We start from the raw sequence: 20,184 nt of genomic DNA, 5'->3' as shown, positions 1-20,184 counted from the left end.
TCATTAGATCTGATGATGATTTTAAAACGTGGTTAATCTAAAGAAAGAGGTTTGATTCGTTGTTTTGAGCTTTTATGCATGTTTTTAGGGTTTTGAATACAAATCTAATGCATAAAATTATGTTTATAATTATTGAGTTGTTTCCAGATGTTCACATCTGCTGTGGCATGTTTGCATACAAATTTTATGAAGTTTTAGACATGTTTATATTGAGGAAACACGACGTGAACACGACATACACAAAGAGCATGAGAATCTGGAAACATGGTTCATGGTCGACCGTCATGGTCGACCGCGTGCAGGACAGAGACATGAGTAGTCTCTGGATCCCGTCGCGGTCGACCGTCACGGTCGACTGCCAGTCTGTTTCGGCTGTGCATGTATATTTGAGTTTGTTTTTGGTTGTCGAACGAATTTCTCGACCTTATGATGATAGACTATGATATTAGTGATTGTTAAACACCTGGGATTATGGTGAACTTCAGATGTGGACACGCACACCAAGATTGGTGTATGTATGCTAGATTGTGTTAGATTTACACACTTTCAACACGAGTTAAATTGATAAACACATATGAATAATGATGTTCTATATGTATCCGGAAATAGGGAGATGAAACCTATTTGTCGCAGAACGATTGAGTAAGAGTATTACAATAGTATCATTATTACATGTATCCGTGATGTTTGAGTTGAATGATATTCTCTTATAATTGCGCCAACTACTTGAGAAGTAGTTCGAGATTGTAACATTGGTTCTATATAGTTGAGGCTTGGAGTATTTCTTTTGAGTGTTGTTTTCATTTATAGAGTTGGAATTGGTATTTGGGGATCTACAATTTGAGACATATAGTATATATATGGGGGTTTCCTTGTTTGGATTATTTCGCTCGACGTACTACGTCTCGTCTTGTAGGGGTGTCTAAATATTAACTCCATTAGATACGGGGAAATTGATATAGGTAGACTATGCTTAATAGATAGAGCCTCCACTTCATCTAGCAGCCCTTTCCCTGGGGGCGAATGGAGGTGATATTGTTGTAGCGCTCTGACGCTCTTGTTGTTGTTTTTTTTGTTTAAATTGTATCTTTCAGGCAGATCAGAGTTTCGGAGAGCCGCAGGATGACGGAGTTCTAGCTTAGTCGCCGTCGCACGGTTTTAGCAGTTGAAGCTCCACTATATAGTTATGTTCATTGTTCAGATTTTAGAGTTGTATTCATTTTTGTAGAGGCTGAGTGCCTTAGTGAGATTTCATTTGACTCATTGTGTTGAGATGTATTTCTGACTCAGAGATATCTTCATTCTATTTCAGTTGGGCTCATTTGTTGATATACTTCTTCTGTGCATATCTGATTTTGTACTACTATAATTATTTGCCTGTTTGTACCTTCACCTATTTGTTGTTTCCACTAGAGAGATAGTGATTGTGATGGTGAAACATGTCGTAGCATGGTATTTGGTGCTTGGCAGGTTTGACAATCCGGGTTTCACCTTGGACTGCAGCCTTGTGTGAACCTTAGGGCGTCACAGAAAGGGGGTACAGGTCTCAGATCTCTCGAAAGACACTCTTTATGCATAGGAAATCACCAAGATCTAGCTAACCCTCTCTGAAATTCGTGGCTCTTGGCTCTACAATTCGGCATCACTTCGCCCTCTTTGATTATATCTCGTTCCCTATGAAAGAAGGTCCTAGGCTCGTACTTATAGGGCTTCGGATACAGGGTATTTGGATAAGAATAAAGGATTTTGCCATATGCTCAGTTGACAAAAGCCTAACCATGTGTAGAGATGATATCAAGTCAGTTGGGAACCTCTGGAACCGATAAATCCCGTCAAAATCATGTAAAAACCATCAAAATCATGTTTCGGCTCAAGCCTGCGCAAGCCACCATTTGGTGGCTCACACTTCGGCTGAGCCACTGGATTTAGCCGAGTCGTTTTGACGTGACTCGGCCGCCAGGGGCTTTTCCTGTTTGTTCGGTTTGGGCTTGTTTCTTCCTTTATGCGCATTCCGTCGTTTTGTTTACTTGTACACTTTACCGATTCGCTTCATGCGTTTTGTTAACTTAGAGCTGGCTGGTGAGTACGTGGGCCACTTAGAGGTGGCCGGTGAGCACACGGGCCACTTGGTTTGCCATTCTGGTGGCCAATGAGCGTGAGGACCACTTGGCGGTGGCTATTCCGGTAGCTTGTTTCTACGTCATTAACAGTTCACCGATTCGCTTCATGCACTTGTCGGTATCAGATAAATCCTCTTTGACTTGGATAATGACGTTCGTCGTCTTCTTTCCATCTCGTGCTCTGTGCGGACACCTATATGCATTTTTAGATGCCTACAATATGCACGATCCAGGAGTGGGTCATTGGGACGCCGTGAGATAGATTTTGAGGTACATTCGTGCTACCCTCAATTTTGGTTTAGTTTTTGAGCGGGATACTAGAGGTGGGTAGTTGTACATTGGCTATATTGATTCGGATTATGCCAGGGATTTGGATAAGCGCCGGTCTACGACAGGGTATGTGTTCACTTTGACCCGTGTGTCGGTGTGTTGGAGATGCACCTTGTAGTCTACGGTGGCTTTGTTGATGACGGAGGCAGAGTATATGGCCATTATGGAGGCTACAAAGGAGGCTATTTGGCTTCGGGGACTTTTGGAGGAACTTGGTATATCGCAATGGTCCGTCACTATACATTATGATAGTATGAATGCTATCTATTTGACGAAGAACCAGGTTTTTCACGCGCGGATGAAGCACATTGACATTCGTTATCACTTCGTTTGAGATGTTCTTAAAGATGGCGATGTGGAGATTATGAAGGTTCACATAAAGAATAATCCGGCGGATATGCTCACTAAGGTGGTTCTGAGCAACAAGTTTGATCATTGCAGAAACTTGTTGTATATTCCTGATTGTCGAGGCCATCACATTTTGATGAACTACGAGCGGCTTGATCTCTTGGGAGAGTGGGTATGTAGGCAACTTCATTGGTGCAGCCGATTTTGGGTTCCTGACTTATTGTGGATTGAGTCTGTTGTCGTGGATTACTTCCACTTCGTAATGGACACAACAAGTGGGACATTTGGTTAGTTTGGTGTTGGCTTAGTTTTGAGAAAACTTCACCGTGGTGGAGAATTGAAGCGAATACAAGAAAATGACAGAAAAACCTTTTAAGCTCCCAGCGGTCGACCGCAATGGCAGGCGCAATCGACCAGAAACATGCACGTAGCCTGGGAGGTCTCTGAATTTTTGGCGGTCGACCGTGAGGTCAAGTCCGGTCGACCGGCCAAACCCTGTAGTGATTTCTGCTTTCTATCGTTGGATCCGGTCGACCGCACGTGTCTCTGCGGTCGATCGCAAGTCGGGCTGGACCTTAGTTTTGGTTTCCTGTTCGCTTTGAGTTTGTACTTTGATATATACTAAAACATGATTTTCTAGGGTTTTAAATCAGAGATTTGAGATTGTACTGAGCATATTGAGAGGGAGAACTTGTGAGCAAGTTGAGAGATTTGATTTAGGGTTTATTTGTGAGCTTTTATGAGATTGTAACCCTTTGTACTTTTCTTGATTTAGTAGAATCTCCTCATTCTCTCCCCGTGGACGTGAGCTTTTATTTGAGAGCACGCTTCCGTATAGGCGCGCAACAGAGCACAACGTGCATGATACGAATCAGTACGCAAGGTATGGGAATCAAGTCCATTAACAAATTTTGAAGGTCTCAGATCCCGAGATTTATTGAACTCTGGCATTGAATTAATGCCTCGATGGGCTCCCTCAAGAAATGGAGGGAGCAAGAGGACAACCCAACTCCTCAAGGCAAATGCCTTGATCAGCCGTGATTGTCATTGACAATCTTTAAATTAAATTGACCTGTTAAGGAGTAGATTATGTATTTTTAAAAGTTCTTTAGCGTTTTAACAGAACGTTCTAAGTAGATTCTGTGTCATTTAATTTGAAGGGCAATTTTGAAACAAAGAAACAATTTGAAGTACTGGAAGTCTGAAGTTCCAATGATTGGTGGGGAAAATTTAAAAATACCTATAATTTGAGGTACATTATCTCTCTTTTTCTTTTCTTTTCTTTTTTTCTTTGGTCGAGTGCCTTTTGGACATCCAGCCGTTGTTCTAAAATAATCCGTATAAAAGCAAGCATATATCGAGTTTGCTCATACTCTTCTTTTGACTTGTATAATATCAATTTTGAACATCATTCATTATACACAGAAAAGGGTTCCAATACATATTTGTAATACCAATTTTTTATAATTTCTCAAAAAAATTAATCAATTTAAAAGACTGCATCTGTTGCATTCTTCAGAAAGCTAGCAGGGATCTATTAGGATTGAGCAAGAACTAAAAGCAGGGAAACAACACCTTAACTAACCAAACCAAGTATGTATTGTGTATATATCATTATCGGTGGACTTATTCAGAAGCTAAATTGTAAAAGTTGTATAAGAGACACATCTACGTGAATTTGGTATATATTAATAAAAATAAAAATAAAAACCCTTTTTAAACTGTTATCTGTGACTTATGACAAAGAAATGTACCCCAAAAACTGAATTGTTCAATAACTAATACAGTTGCGTTGTTCTAGTCTTGTGAAGTTAAACGTAAGCAATGCCAAGAAATATTGAAACTTAAGAAGAATAATATATATACAAAATGAAGTAAGCAATCAACAACCAAAGTGAAGGTGAAGGTGCACAGTACAGATCAATGTGAGCTAAAACTAAACTCTGATTAATAAGTTCAAAGTTGTTAACCATCCTTTTTCAAATATGAAAATCTTCTTTTAAGAAGGATTAGGTGGGAGTGTCAATGATTCAAATGATTTTATATTTTTTCTTGGAGTAATACTACTTTAATTTGACTCATTCGCAGAGAGTTATAATTGCATAACGTATGTGCATGCATAAGAACTTTCTAAATTGGTACTGTCGATTTTCTCCCAGAGTATTTATAATCACTAGACATAAAAAATTATGGACGACCAATTTCTTATTTTGTTGAGTTTATAGAAAACAGTTGTCCTTCAGTAAAAAAAATGTTTTTTCCCCAATTTGTGAAGTCATTTTTAAAGAGTGGACGTTTTCGTAATTAACCACTTAACATTTACCACATATCATATTGAAAAGATCAAGATTTTATCATAGTTTAGATGCTGGTCAAATCAAGTTTTAAGAATTTACTATTATGAAAACAGACAAGTGAAATAACTTTTATGTGTTTTAATCATGATAAAAGGCTTAAATATTTGTCTAAGAAAATTTTGTCGACAATAATGCTAGTATACAAAAGGATGATGTCTGTAGTACGACTTGCATGCATGCTGTTGACCCTCTATAACAATCAACTTCTTTTCTAACCAAAACCACTTGACATGCTCTCATTAAATTTAAATATATAATAAATTGAATAAGTAGAACTTAACTTACGACTAGCTTGGGTATTTTAGAAAAGAAATTAGGTATTAGAATTTAGAAGATCAATAAAAGAAAGGAGGCAAATTTGATACCTCCAAGAAAAGGTACCGAAATCAGCCAATGCAGAAGAGCAAAAGCCTTTATTGAACTTTAGATGTTATTCACAAGTTCTTTTTTTCTGAAAGAACGGGCAGTGTCAATGACTTTTTTATGGTAAATCATACTAAACACCCAAAGAACTTTCATTGTTTTGTAGTAGATCCCCAATACTTTCAAAAAATCGCACTAATCTCCCAATAACTTTTGCAGAAAACCCCTAATACCTTTTGGGTAAATAATACTACCCCCACCCCCAATAACTTTCAAAATGCATTTTTTATTTTATTGATTAAAATTTATGGGGGTTATCTGCAATTAAATATGCAGGAACTTACAAGGGGTTTTCTACAATTCCAAAAGTTACTAGGGGTTCATTACAATTTTGAAAGTTTTGGTGTTTACTGCAGAAAGCTGAAAGTTCTTGGGGGTTTAGTGTAATATACCCTTTTTTTAAATAGTGGTTTGTTATTATTGACCCCTTCGAAAAGATAGTGCATTCTATAAGCGAGATATCGTTCCTTTTGGCTCTCCAAGTGCATGATTAATAACTAGTTTTGCTTCGAACAGAAGTTGAAATTATTTCAGAAAGCTTTTTTATTGACTAGAAACTAAAATAAGAGGATGTCAAGCTTCATCCAACTCACATGCATCAGATTAAGATACTTATTCTATTATGTTGATCTAGTAAACATTGAGGAAACGTAGTTTTCCTACAAGTTTTTTTTACAAGAAGAGTCGTTTTCTTGTAGAAACAGTAATCATAACTGGTTCAACAAGGCTTCTCATGTTACGTTTCTAGCAGTTAGCTCCATGGTGCATGTTAGCAGGTGAATTTTTTCTTGCTAACAGAAGAGATTGAAATGCTTTGGATGTGATAGGCCCAACCTTCAGTCGGTGTGAAAGGACCTGTAATTTGCTTCAGCTCTTGACTTCTTCAGTCTTCAATCTACTCAATATTTTGTCGAATAAATAAAGTTCTTCCGGTGCTGCGTTTATCGTCTGATCGTTTTTGAAATATTAAACTAAAAGTGGTGTGTAAGTTTCTGAACTTAGCTCGTGTCATTGAGTTGATGTTGAACTTGATCATCTTTGTCAGGAATTTGTATCTGGATGTGATTGAACTCCCTGGAATCATCCTTTAACCTAGAATTTTTCCTTAGCCTTGTTTTGGCGACATTATCGAAGCGTTGACCGACATCGATCTTTACTGTAACGCGTTGTCTGGCGTTGACCTTTGTTGTAACACGTTGAGTGGCGTTAACACAGTTTATACTCATATGTTAACTGGAGTCTACACGGTTTAGGCTCTTAAGACATTGGAGCGTGACGGTCCTAAATGTTAGGGCTGCTGGATTAACTGTTAAAGCTAATTCATCTGCATGTATGGGTCTTATCTTGAGGTTGTTGGATGCTCAAGTCACGACACCAACTAATGAAGCTGGTGCGTTATTGACTCTTGCATTTATAGGATTTTTAACAAACCCTCAGCCATCAACGGGTTTGATGAGCCTTTATCGACTATCGTTTGAGTCGGGTTTGATGAGCCTTTACCGACTATCGTTTGAGTCGGGCTAGCATGTGAATTGTTTAAGTCTGTTCCGCATGTAATGTTGTGCTAAGAGAATTAACGCTCTTAGTGCTATGATATTGAATACGTAAACTTCGTCTTTCTCATGAAAATAGACTACCCGGTGACGTGTGTTAGACGTACACTTAGGATTTTTGGTAAATCCTCAGCCATTAACGAATTTGACGTGCTTTTACTGACTACCGTTTGAGTCGGGCTAGCAAGCAGATTGTTTAAGTCCGTTCCACATGTGACGTTGTGCTAAGAGAGTTAACTCTCTTAGTGCTACAATATTGAATATGTAGACTTCGTCTTTCTTACAGGAATAGACTATCCGGCAACGCGTATTAGGCGCTAACTTATCCCTTCTTAGGATCTAGGATAAAAGTCCCTAGACTTAGATTCTGGTGTCTTTTTCACTCGGCAAAAGACTAAACTGGCAACGCGTGTTAGGCGTAGGCTTATCTCTATTTAGGAGTCGAGATAAAATTCCTCGCGCGTGTAAGGCGTGAATTTTGGTGTTATTAATAACAACCTACCATAATGTCGAATATGTGGGCTTTTGTTCTTTTTACGGTCAAGAACTAACTGGCAACGCGTGTTAAGCACTAACTTATCCCTACTTAGGCTTCCGGATAAAATTCCCCAAACTTGGATTCTGGTGTCTTTTTCACTCGGCGAAAGACTAAACCAGCAACGTGTGTTAGGCGTTGACTTATTCCTACTTAGGATTCGGGATAAAATTCCCCACACGTGTGAAGTACGGATTTTGGTGTTATAAATAACAACCTACCACAACGTCGAATATGTTGGCTTTTGTTCTTTTTACGGTCAAGAACTAACCGACAACGCGTGCTAAGCGCTGACTTATCCCTTCTTAGGATTCGGGAAAAAATTCTCCAGATTTGGATTCTGGTGTCTTCTTCACTCGGTGAAAAACTAAATCGACAACGCGTGTTAGGCGTTGACTTATCCCTACTTAGGCTTTGGGATAAAATTCTCGAGATTTGGATTCAGGTGTCTTCTTCAATCGGTGAAAGACTAAACCGGTAACGCGTGTTAGGCGTTGACTTATCCTTACTTAGGCTTCGGAATAAAATTCCCCGTGCATGTGAAGCACATATTTTAAAGTTGAAGGATGGTGTCTTCTCTTGGGGTAAAGACGAACCCGATACTGGAAAGGAAGAATTTTATATTCTATCTCTAGTTACAAAGGAAACTCAAAGTGGGATTTCCACTTTAAGAATCCGGGAAGGTGAAAATAAGAGTGGGATCTCCATTCCGAGAATCGAAAAGATTCGGATAATCCTAACTGTCGGAAGGTTTGATTACCAAACTAAAGGTGAATTTCTCATTTATCTAGAGTGAATTGTGGTTTTGGCCCTAACTATAGGAAGGTTTGACCAAGTGGGAGTTTGAGGCGACCCTAGCTGTAGAAAGGTTTGATCACTCAATTTAAAAGTGGACCTATTATTAATGGAAGAAATCGAGAAGGGATTTTGGTTTTGTGGTCCTAACTGTAGGAAGGTTTGACGGAGTGGGAGGTTTGAGACGATCCTAACTATAAAAAGGTTTGATTGCTCGATTTGTGGACCTCTCATTCATTGGAGGAATCGAGAGGGGATTTTGGTTGTATGATCCTAACTGTAGGAAGGTTTGACCGAGTAGGAGGTTTAAGACGATCCTTACTGTAGGAAGGTTTGATCACTCGATTTGTGGATCTCTCGTTCAATAGAGGAATCGAGAGAGGATTTTGATTATGGCCCTAACTGTTAGGAAGGTTTGATCGAGTGGATAGTGGGAGTGTGAGTACAAATCACAGCGGGAGTATTGGCTTGTGCAAATCACTCAGTAGGGGTTCTTGGTGTCAAGTGATTAGGACTTAACACGAAGGGGTTTGACAATCGTCAAGGATTGGTAGATTAAAATTCCAAGCATTATGTTCAGACTCTAACAATGTGAGTATTGAGTGCACAGACATAGCAGGATTTTGAGTGGATTAAACCAGAAAAAATTTTAGTGGACCCACCATCAATTAATTTGATCAGTGAGGAATTTTATGGTGGAAGATTATAAATCGTCAACACTAGTGGAAGATTTTTGTGAGGGAAGATTGATCCAACGAAGTGATCAAATCTCATCTCAGCAAAAGAGTGCTTAGAAGTTGGTGGAATTGATCCCGATAATAAGAAGTGTTTCACCCTTGAACATTCAGAGTCCGAGTGGGAGTTTCTCATTTATCACTTCTTTATAGTGACTGGGTTATCCCTAAGAATACAACATATAGCATTCTTCCAGGAACTTCCTATTACATGAATTATCCACCCCCAGTTTTCTTTGTGAAACCGGGTCTAACATTGTAGTCAGTTGCTTGATCGGGTTATCCTTAAGAATATTATGTATAAAATTCTCCAGGAACTTCTCGTCAAAGAGAAGCAGTTTAACCTCTTATACTCATTGGAGGATTGAAAAGCAGTTTATACTCGTATACTCTTCGGAGTGTTCGCCGTTCTCATTCGACTTAAGTTAGCGTTATAACACCAGCTTCAACTAAGGTTTGGATGCTGTTTTTGAGAGCGAAGCAAGCCTTGGTGGGATGAAGGATCCTCCTGTGGTATGCATAGTACTTTGGATCCACAGTATTGTCAGCTTCCTCCTGATTTGCGATAGGTGGTAGCTTGATATTATTGTTCTCAAGGAGGGATTCAAAAATGATTGGAACATCTTCGTCCTTAAAGGAGTACTCTTTTGGAGTCTCGGATCCGAAGTCTTTTATTGTCTTCAAGGTTGTTGTTACGACGTCTGATTAACATCATCAATTGATGTAGGTGCCTTCCCCTTACCACGGGAGATGAAGCTTGAGTTCGGAGGGTTAGCCGTCGGTTGGCTCTTTCGACTTTCTTCCTTCTGAGGAAGTGTTCGGCCTGCTCTCCGCGCACCTTCAACTCTTTCCAGATGTTAGACGATGATACTCCCATAACTTTCAAAATATCAATGGATAGGTTGTTATGATATGTTTGGATGATGAAGTTCTCTATGACTGGATCTTGACAATTCATCGCCTTATTTCAGAAGTGCTTGATGAAGTTATCAACCGTCTCTTCGTCTTCTTGTTTCTCCTCAAAGAATGTCCTGTTGGATACCTCGGCGTCGTTATCAAAGAAATTGCTGAGGAATGAGCTTTCCAAGTCATCCCAGCCATTGATGCTTTCAGGCTTGAGATGATGGTACCAATCAAAGGCAGGCCCGCGAAGGGTTCAAACGAATAACTGGACCATCAAAGGCTCGTTGCTAGAGATCACTCCCAAGTGGGACTTGAAATAAATCAAGTATTGAGTGGGGGTGCCCTTCCCATCGAACGGCGTAAAGTTGATCAAGTTGAGTTTTACTGGATACAGGATTGACTCCTGCTCTCTTGGATAGGAATATGGAATACCGATCTTCTTCACCTCTCGAGCAAACATCAGAGCGTTGATTTTGCTCTTGAGGTCTTTCATCTTCTCGTCCTCATCTATCTCATGCTTTGGACGATTTCTAAGAGGAACAACGTGGCCACCCCAGGCATTGTCATCTTCGATGGGACCACCTCAAGCGTTGTTGTCTTCAGTAGGGCCACCCCTAGCGTTTTGGTCAGCCGGAGGGTTGTCTTCATCGAGGTGTTCGTCCACATCAGAATTGCTACTTGCTCGGTTAGAAATTTTACAACGGCTGGATTTACCAAGTTGATTGGACAGAGCCCGAATATGTTGGTCATGCTCTTCCTTCATCCGTATCATAGTCATTTCCAATTCAAACTTAAAGTTCTCTTTTTGCTTAGCCAAAGTATCCTCGATGATTTTGGCCATTTGCTCGATGTTGATCATAAGTGCGTTGTGGGATTGTCCTTGACTGGATACCGTATTGTCAGAAGCGATTGTAGAGTTGGCATCTGATGCTTTTCATCCGAGGATAATCCCCTCTGCATTCTCTGATAATCTCTTTGTCTAATGGTTCCCGATCGTAACCGGGTTAGACGATGCGATATAAGCAGGTAAGAACTAGAAGGTTGAGTTGACTTTCCTCTATCAGCCATGTTAATTATGACTTTTTGAAGTTCGTCATCTTGAGCGGTTGATCGTTTCTTGTAGAAACATCTTAGCTTTGTATTTGATGCTTCGGAGGAAAGCCTTTGGAATATCGAGACCCTCTATGGAACGGTCTTGGGACAGCTACATGCTGATAATACTGCCCTGATAATTTTTGTACACGAACAATGATAGTCCGCTTTCCAGGTACTTCTCTTTTGAGATTTGTTTGTATCCCCAGCCTGATAGTACAACTCATAGGCATGATGACCAGAGCTATCTATCACATGTTAGCACGACTTCTCAGGTATAACGTCATCGTCTAACGAACACGTTTTCTTCTGAGGACTTGCTGCCTTGTTAGCATTCTCAAAAGTCACACGTTTGGAGCCACACTTTCGTGAGTGTGGGACCTCAACAGGCTCTTGGATAATGACTCACAGTCTGTGGTGATCAGTTATAGGTGCTTCCCTATTATAGGATGGCTCTGACTTGTCACGAGGGCGTGTGTGACCCCTAGCTCGAGTAGTTGCTCGGGGTTCAGTCACCGGACCCAAGCGTTCTTTGATCAAAACTTTATCTTGATCCTTGTTCAAAGGATCCAGACTATCTGTCATTGCTTTCTTACCTCTGGATGAGTTCATACTGCCACATGGCTTAACCAGAGGTGCGGGATCGAATAGAGCGGAGACAGAACTCGACGGAATCGGAAGAATGGGCGCGGGAGTTAATCTAACCCAGCCTTGGTACGGGTCACCTTGTGATGACCCACCGGTCACCGGGTCACCTCGTGGTGACCCGCTACATGGTAACCCGCGGCTGGCCGGGTCACCTTGGTATGACTCGTATTTTTTCGACGTTTTGGCTGTTGTTTTGAGCTTCGGCCTCCAGACTTGGCACGGTTTTGCTTGTTCCTTGACCATGTCCTCCTTCTGCAACTTACGCGCTTCCCGCACAAGGTTTCATGCGTGTGCAAGTAGTGCGCGACGTTTCTGGATTTTCTCCTCAAGAGTTGAATGGGTTCTTTTGACTTTGATCCATTCACTTTTTGATAATTTGGAGGAAGGGGTGTTTGCTCGCTCCTGGAACACTTGGCGCCTTCTGAGTTTCAGATCTGCATCATAGCAGATCCCGTCAAAAGGCTCTAAAGTCTTAGTGAATTGGTGCGCGAGGCGTTGATGTTGCCTTTGACGTGCCCTCTTCGATAGGATTGGCGCACCTTCAGTACTCAAATCCTTGATTAGGGAGGAGTCCAGATTTACAGATCTAGCCTCGTTGGAGGTCAGAGGGGTGTTGCAAGGTGCAGCTACCATAACAATAGGGGCGTTGATCTTCCTGCGCTTGCGAGTGGAAGAGGATCTAGAGGAGGAGGACGACAGATACTCCTCGAACTTTTGTTGGTCGAACTCGCAGTTAACCTCTTCTTCAACCGGGATCCAGATCCAAGGTTGCGACCTGACAGCTTCTGTAGAGAAGTTGTTGGCTCCCACTATGGTCGCAAGCGTGTTTGCGTCAGAAATTATTTTCTTCATTGTGATTGAATCTATTACAACTTCAGGCGTTACAATAAACTCAACAAAAAGTTAGTCTTTTTATAAGACTTTTACACAATGGAAATAACTGATTACAATCTCTTTCAAACAAACACATATTCTATTTATTAGTCTCTGTTTGCGTAGGATATTTTCTTGTGTCCGGAACGTTGATATCCATGGACCGCCTACGGATCGGATCCGGTTGACATAATGATTAATCAGAGCTCCTACTTCACAAAGTAAGTATTCGCTGAAGTATTGATATCGACCAAACGAAATCAGTACTCTTCTCGAGATTAAGACCAAGCCTAATCTCAAGGAAAGGTTGAAACAAGCTTCAGATCCTTCGAAAGACTCCTTCTTTATGTCGAAGTTCACCGGGATCTCGCTAACCCTTGCTGAAATTCGTGGCTCTTTGCTCTGAAGTTCGGCAGCACCTCCTCGTCTTGATAATAATTCGCCCCTTAAGAATGGAGGCCCTAGGCTTGTATTTATAAGGTCTCGGATGTGGTATTTGGATAAGAATGAGAGATTTGGTCATATCTTCAGTTGACAACGGCCTAACCATGTTTGTGGATGATATCCAATCAGTTGGAAAGCTTTGGAACTGAAGAAACCGATCGAAATAGCCTAAAACGTGTTTTGGGCGTTATTGTAGTTCTGGACGCAAGACAGACCATGATGACCCACGTGCACGGGTCAACATGCGGTGACCCGCATGAGTACGGGTCACCCTTGGGTGACCCGTGCGCCACGTGAGTTCCGAGCTCTTTTGAACTTTTTGGTGTTACCCGACTTTTCCGGACTTGTATTTTTCGTTGTTTTGCGTATCTTTTCGTTTGGTTGACTTATGCACTTTGCTAACTTGCTTTATGCTCTCATTAGCTTCTTTACGGTACTTGGAGCTGACTGACAAACGTGCATGCCACTCAGATAATCCTTCTTGACTCGGATGATGATGTTCATCGTCTTCTCTTTGCCCCCGAGCTACGTGCGGACACCTATAGGCATTTTTAGATGCCTACAATACCCTCTAAGTGTTGGTCTCTAGCCCGTGTTTCCCTCAAGTGCTCGGAATTACGACCTACCTCTAGGTATTACTACCGACGCCATTCCTCTTGGGACAACCCCATCTCTCACCACACACTCCTCTCGGTGTACAAGTGTGATACAACGTGTAACTCACAATTAAGCACAATATAAATAAATTGTTCTCTACAATAGGTGAGAACACAATTTAAGCTCACTCTCAAGGTTACACTCACTACAACCCTAAATTATACAATCTGTGAAATGGTTAAGCTCAATGGTTGTGTGTGCAAGCGATGAGAAAAATCAAATATAAACTTAATTAAATCTAGCAAATATGAATGTAACAATTAAAGCATAAACAAGCTAGAGATATGGATTTAGAAACATTTCTCTAATCACAAGAGAGAGGGATAGGAAGATTGAAAGCCCAAACTGAAATTGATCTCCTCTTCTTGTAAAACAATCTTCACAAAACTAATTTTATAAACAAACACTTAAAACAAACTAAAACTCTTTTTAAACTTGTCTTCACAAAACTAATTTTATAAACAAACACTTAAAACAAACTAAAACTCTTTTTAAACTTGTTTTAAAACATCTCTTCTATGTTCAGAAGTGAAATGGTATAGGGTATATATAGGATGAAGAAACAAAGCTTAAAACCTAAGTGAAATCCAGAAAAATGATAAAAACACAGAAACGAAAAACTAGCCGTTACTGTCATCGGTCGACTGACCAGTCGACTGATGAGCTGACCGTTATAGGCATTTTCCAACTCATCAGTCAACTGACGACATTTATCAGTCGATTGATGGGTCATCAGTCGACTGTTCAGTCGACCAAAATAAAACAGGGACTTTTTTTGTAATTACAGGCGCTTTTGTTAGTCGACTGATTGGTCGACTGATTTTATCAGTCGACTGACCAGTCAACTGATAGCAAGTATACAGCCTGTTTAAAGCAGAAATTTAATTTTTAAACTGCCTTTAAAAATAGCAAACAAATTCTAAAAATTATGAAACTTTAGAAAATGATTGTAAATATGAAAGTACACATGTTACAAAAACTAGTTTTCAAATAGCATCTCCTAAATAAGAAATCTTTTTTTTAAATAGTCCAAAACATGAAAATAAAATATACTTGTTTTGACATTTTGACTACACCATGTTTTGAAACTTCATAAACTAATTTCATAGACTTAATAAAAGATGTATGTTATGATTATTAAGTCTATAAACTAATAAAACAATATTTCACAAAATTATTTTTGTATGAACTTGAAAACTCTAAAACCAAAACATGTATATATATATATATATATTATATATATATATATATATATATATACATACATATATATAACCAATAAAATATGTGTGTATATGATTGAGCTTAGAGTACTTAACACACATAACATAAAACCTAAACTAAATTACCCAATCTTGATGGTCTTCAATCTAGTTTGACTTGGTAAACTTACGGATGATGCTTGAACTTGAATCTTTAACTTGAATTGTATTGCTTCACTCCACTATTTTCACCAACCTCAATTTGATATGATCGTGAATACTTGATTTCATCCATCCTTTAACATATTGTTTGTTTAGAATACCTAATAAGAAAACATAAACACTAGACAAATAATATTAGGAATTGTTTGTAATCATCAAAACAAGATTAGAAGATGTAAGCTTATAACATGAGACCTAACATCTTTGATGTACACAAAATTCCAATATGGTTGAATGAATAAAAAATTTCATTGACAAAAAAAAAACTGTAATCATAACTGCTGAAATAAAGAAAGTGTGTACTCTATAAGTTGTTTGCAACTTGAATCCTCTATTGTCATAGGTGGTTGTCCTAAGCAAGGGTAAGTATTAATCATTAATCTGTTCAAATTGATGTAGGATGTTTTACGGACAATTTCTTAGAGGAGCGGGTCAATCACGAGGTAAATACGGATACATACGTATTACTGACTTCCGTAAAGAAATGATCGTATCTTCCAATTGGGAAGATAGATTATAATATATTATATGTGTAAGACAGAGCCAATCAGATCATCAGATTTTTAAAATCTCACATCATTAACTGATGTAGGATGTTTAACGAACAACTTTATAGAGGAGTGTGTTAATCACGAGCTAAATATGAATACATACATATCATTGACGTTTGTAAAGAAACGATCACATCTTGCAACCCGGAAGACGGATTCTGATATATTATATATGTAAAATATCTATCTCAATGAGACAAAGCGAACTAGATCGTTAGATTTTCAAAATCTCATCAGTAATGCCCACTTTTGGTTAAAATTCAAAAGTAGTCAGCTTTGAGTTTATTTTTTATAATAAAGTCAGAGTCAATTTAGATTAGGAAATAAAACCAAATTTCATTCCATTTGGACTAATTTGTGTCTTTTATAATAGAGAAGTCTTTTAGGTAGTTTCAAGTTATTTTTCTTTTAGTAATTTGGTTCTTATTAGGGGTAGGCTTTATTTTTCTATTTAAGAAGAAAAATTATAAATCTCATGGTGTTAGATAATTTTTCATTAATAAAATTTCCTCTTTATTATATTTTCTTCATGGATTCGAAGATCTTCGTGGATTCAAATATTACTCTTTGTTGATTCAAAGAATAACCCTTGGTGGATTCCGATGTTTATTTTCGCGCTGCGTTAATATCCATATTTAGCTCGTGATTGACCCGCTCCTTCATGAAATTGTCCGTTAAACGTTCTACATTAGTAAAATCCTGTTTTGGTTGAAATCTAAAAATAATCAGATTTGAGTTTATTTTTAGTAATAAAGTCAAAGTCAATTTAGATTAGGAAACAAAATCAATTTTGATTAAATTTGGACTGATTTATTTCCTTTATAATAGAGTGTCTTTTAGGTAGTTTAAGTTTTTTTTTCTTTTAGGAATTTTGTTCTTATTAGGAGTAGACTTTATTTTTCTATTTAGGAAGAAGGATTGTAAAACTCATGGCATTAGATAACTTTTCATCAATAAAATTTTCCTCTCTATTATATTTTCTTCATGGATCCAAAATTCTTCCTAGATTCAAAGATCACTCTTTGAGGATTCAAATAATAAATCTTGATTGTTGGCCTAAGCATTCAGTCGGCCAGTCAGGTTTTGACTGGAAAAATGACAACTGAATTGCACTGATGCTCTAAGACAAACCGGCCGGAGCTGACATGGTTCGGTTCGGGCCGACGCGATGTGGTTTTTTGAGTTAGCAACAACGAGTAGCTCCCCGCTTAGAGATTCATGAACAATAAAACTATGAACTCAGTGGCACAAGGCGACCATTAACTACTAACTAACAACCACTACTCCTGCAAACCATCAGGTGGAAGCGTTCGCAATCAAATCAAATAAAAGAAGAAAATATAGAATGAGAAATAGAGAAAATAAAGATTTAAGTTCGAAAGACAACGAAATAGACGTGATTTCAGGTGTTGAGCTATGGCAATGGCTTTTGGCCTTCAGGTGTAGCCGCATGGGGATGAAGGAGAGCTCCGTCTCTCTCTTCATTCAATGAATTGTGAGGGACATCTTGCAATTCGTTGGAATAGGTTTTATTTGGGAACTTTAAATGGGTCTGCTGTGTGGGCCATAGAGAGTTGGGAAGAGAGATGCTCGCATGGTGAATTTACGTGGGCCACACTAGGAGTTACATTATAGAGCTAAATTTTGAGTTTTTTAAATCTGACCCAAACCGAAAACATTACCAAAACCGCGCCGAGCCGGAAAAAATCGGATGGTTCTGACGATTTTATCAGTTTAGACTGTCTTGTGCTCAGTCCTAACTGATTGAATTAGGCGGTTTGGTTCGGTTTCATAGCATGAATTGATCGGTTTGGTTTGAGAAAATTTCAACCAAAGCTTACCGAACCGGCCGCTTTCCTATTTGTCGACAGTATACATTTATTCCACTTTGTTAATCCACTAATTTTTTTTTCTTTTCCTTAAAGTGTTTATTATTTCAATTAATTTGCATATTTGCATTTTTCTTGTGCCATATTCCTAACATGCGTCTTTATTTTGGATCAAAATAGCCTCCCCCCAATTAAACGAGTCTAATGCAGAATTGAATAAACTAAACCGAACTGACCAAACTAATTTCACTCAATTCAGTTTGATTTTGTATATTGAATGGCTCTATTTGGTTTTGTTAATGCAGAATTGAATAAACCAAACCGAACTAACCAAACTAATTTTACTCAATTCAGTTTGATTTTGAATATCGAATGGCTCTATTTGGTTTTGTCAAAATTCCTCAAAATCAACCAAACCGACAATTCGCCCCTAATTCTAATCCTCCCTAGTTTTGAAAGTTTCCCAAAAAAATTATAGAATTTTACCAAGATAGATATGAAATTGCTTCAGAAGATATACATTGATTGTGTAAATTTTACAGTAAAAATATCAGAAGACATCAGTTTACAGGTTTAATGAGGAAGCAATAAAAAAAGGAGGAAAAATAAAGAACTTTGAATAAACTTGTAGAAGCAAATAAGTGCAGACCACTTACTCCGTTCTATACATTTCTTATATTGAAAGATCATGTACTCAAAAACTTTCTGGATCTCTCTCTTTTATATATAAAGAATATTTTGCGGAACTCTTAGAGACACAAAACATTGATATGTGTCATTATATCATAAAATTATAAAACTTTGACATGTGTCATATCATAAGTTTCCACATGTCTAAATTTTGGCAAATAGAATCAAATCAGTGATGGTTCCTAGTAAATGAAGCTCAAAGTTGCTTTTGTGAAGGGGAGACAAATATCAAGTGACATATTACTTACACATGAACTTGTTAAGAATTACAACACGAAACACATCTCTCCAAGAGTTATGCTTAATATAGACATTAAAAAGGCTTTTGATATCATTAGCTGGAAGTTTCTTAAGGAGATGCTCATTGGCCTGGGATTTCTTGATGCTATCATAAAATGGATTATGGCTTGTATTACTTCCCCTAAATATTCTATAGCCTTAAATGGATCATTGCATGGTTATTTCAAAGGTAAAAGAGGACTTAGACAGGGGGATCCCCTCTCTCCCTACCTCTTTATCATATGAATGGAATACCTCTCAAGAAGCTTGGACTTGTTGAAAGAGGACAAGAATTTCAAGTTTCATCCAAGATGTGGGAAATTTAAAATAACTCACTTGATTTTTACAAATGATCTTCTCTTATTCTCCGAAGGAAACCTATATTCAGTGAGGAAGCTTCATCAATGTTTCAGTGACTTTAATGCAGTTTCAGGTCTTGATGCAAACTCGAGCAAGTGCTCAATCTTTTATGGAGGGGTTGATGATTCTATTAAAGCCTCTATATTCAGTTGCTTGGGTTTTTCAGAGGGAACTATGCCCATAAGATATCTTGGTGTTCCTCTTATATGCAAAAGGCTTTCTTACTTAGATTGCTCACCTCTCTTCAACAAAATATCTGATCAATTTTAGTATTGTGTGAATCATAGAAAATAATCATACACATGGAGGTTACAAATAATCAAAAGCACCATTTTAAGAATTCAAATATTCTGGACATCCAATTATATCTTGCCTTCAAGGGTTCTTCAAAAAATTGATGGGTTGTGCAGGAATTTTTTGTGGGGGAATAATGATCAAACTGTCAAAGCAACTCCTCTGTTTCATGGGAGAGAGTGTGTCTGGGTAGGAAACAAGGAGGACTGGGAATACTTTCAGCTTTCATTTGAAACATGGCTTCTGCCCTGAAGGTACTCTGGCACATTCATACTAATAAGGAGTGCTTATGGATAAAATGGATTCATGGTACATATCTAAAGAATAGAAATGTCTGGCTAGTGCAAGCAAAGAAGGGGAATTCATGGATGTAGAAACATATATTAAAAGTTAGAGACAAAGCTTTGGAATTTAGTGGTGCTGTTGATAATCTAAAGCAATTACTTAGCTCATGTTCTAACAACTCAAAAACCAAAGTAGCTGCGATATATCATGCTCTCTCCCCTGCATCAAACACAGTATTGTGGTACAACATGGTCTGGGGGGGTTGTGCTACCCTAAGCACACATTCATCTGCTGGTTGGCTGTAAATAATAGGTTGCTAACTCAGGACAGGTTGTTAAGGAGAGGGGTCGTTAGTGTAAATCAATGTAGTTTATGCTCTGGTGCATGTTTAGAGAGCCGAAACCACATGTTCTTTGAGTGCACATTTTCAAGGGAAGTGTAGAATTGCATCATGGATTGGCTTCAATTCACTTAGAAGACATGTAGTTGGGATTCTCTCTTGGACTGGTATTGTACAAGACTAAGAGGGAAAGGTTTTAAACAAAAAATTAAGAGGTTGGCACTATCGGCTACTATTTACTACCTATGGAATGAGCGGAATATGAGGATTTTCCAGCAGAAACACAAGACTGTGGAGCATTTGGTAAAAAAAAAATCAAA

At 38.5% G+C, this 20,184-nt stretch overlaps 1 protein-coding gene across 1 annotated transcript; it reads left to right on the top strand.

Annotated features, from left to right (window-relative positions):
* Positions 18,496–19,215, top strand: LOC109835329. Its single transcript, XM_020403306.1, has 2 exons — positions 18,496–18,775; positions 19,013–19,215. Exons 1-2 carry the CDS (start codon positions 18,496–18,498, stop codon positions 19,213–19,215), a joined length of 483 nt encoding a protein of 160 aa, XP_020258895.1.

The sequence above is a fragment of the Asparagus officinalis genome, chromosome 3 (assembly GCF_001876935.1).
Source record: "Asparagus officinalis chromosome 3, Aspof.V1, whole genome shotgun sequence".
NCBI classification, from domain to species: domain Eukaryota; kingdom Viridiplantae; phylum Streptophyta; class Magnoliopsida; order Asparagales; family Asparagaceae; genus Asparagus; species Asparagus officinalis.
The sequence above is the reverse complement of the archived record's forward strand: the minus strand, read 5'-3'. Positions and strand labels throughout refer to the sequence as shown.

What these genes read in the sequence shown, in the direction of transcription:
- LOC109835329 (XM_020403306.1), top strand. Translation starts at nt 18,496, where the DNA reads ATGAAGCTCAAAGTTGCTTTTGTGAAGGGGAGACAAATATCAAGTGAC. An exon ending in ATTGCATGGTTATTTCAAAG is followed by an intron (nt 18,776 to 19,012) that starts GTAAAAGAGGAC and finishes ACTTTAATGCAG; the next exon opens with TTTCAGGTCTTGATGCAAAC.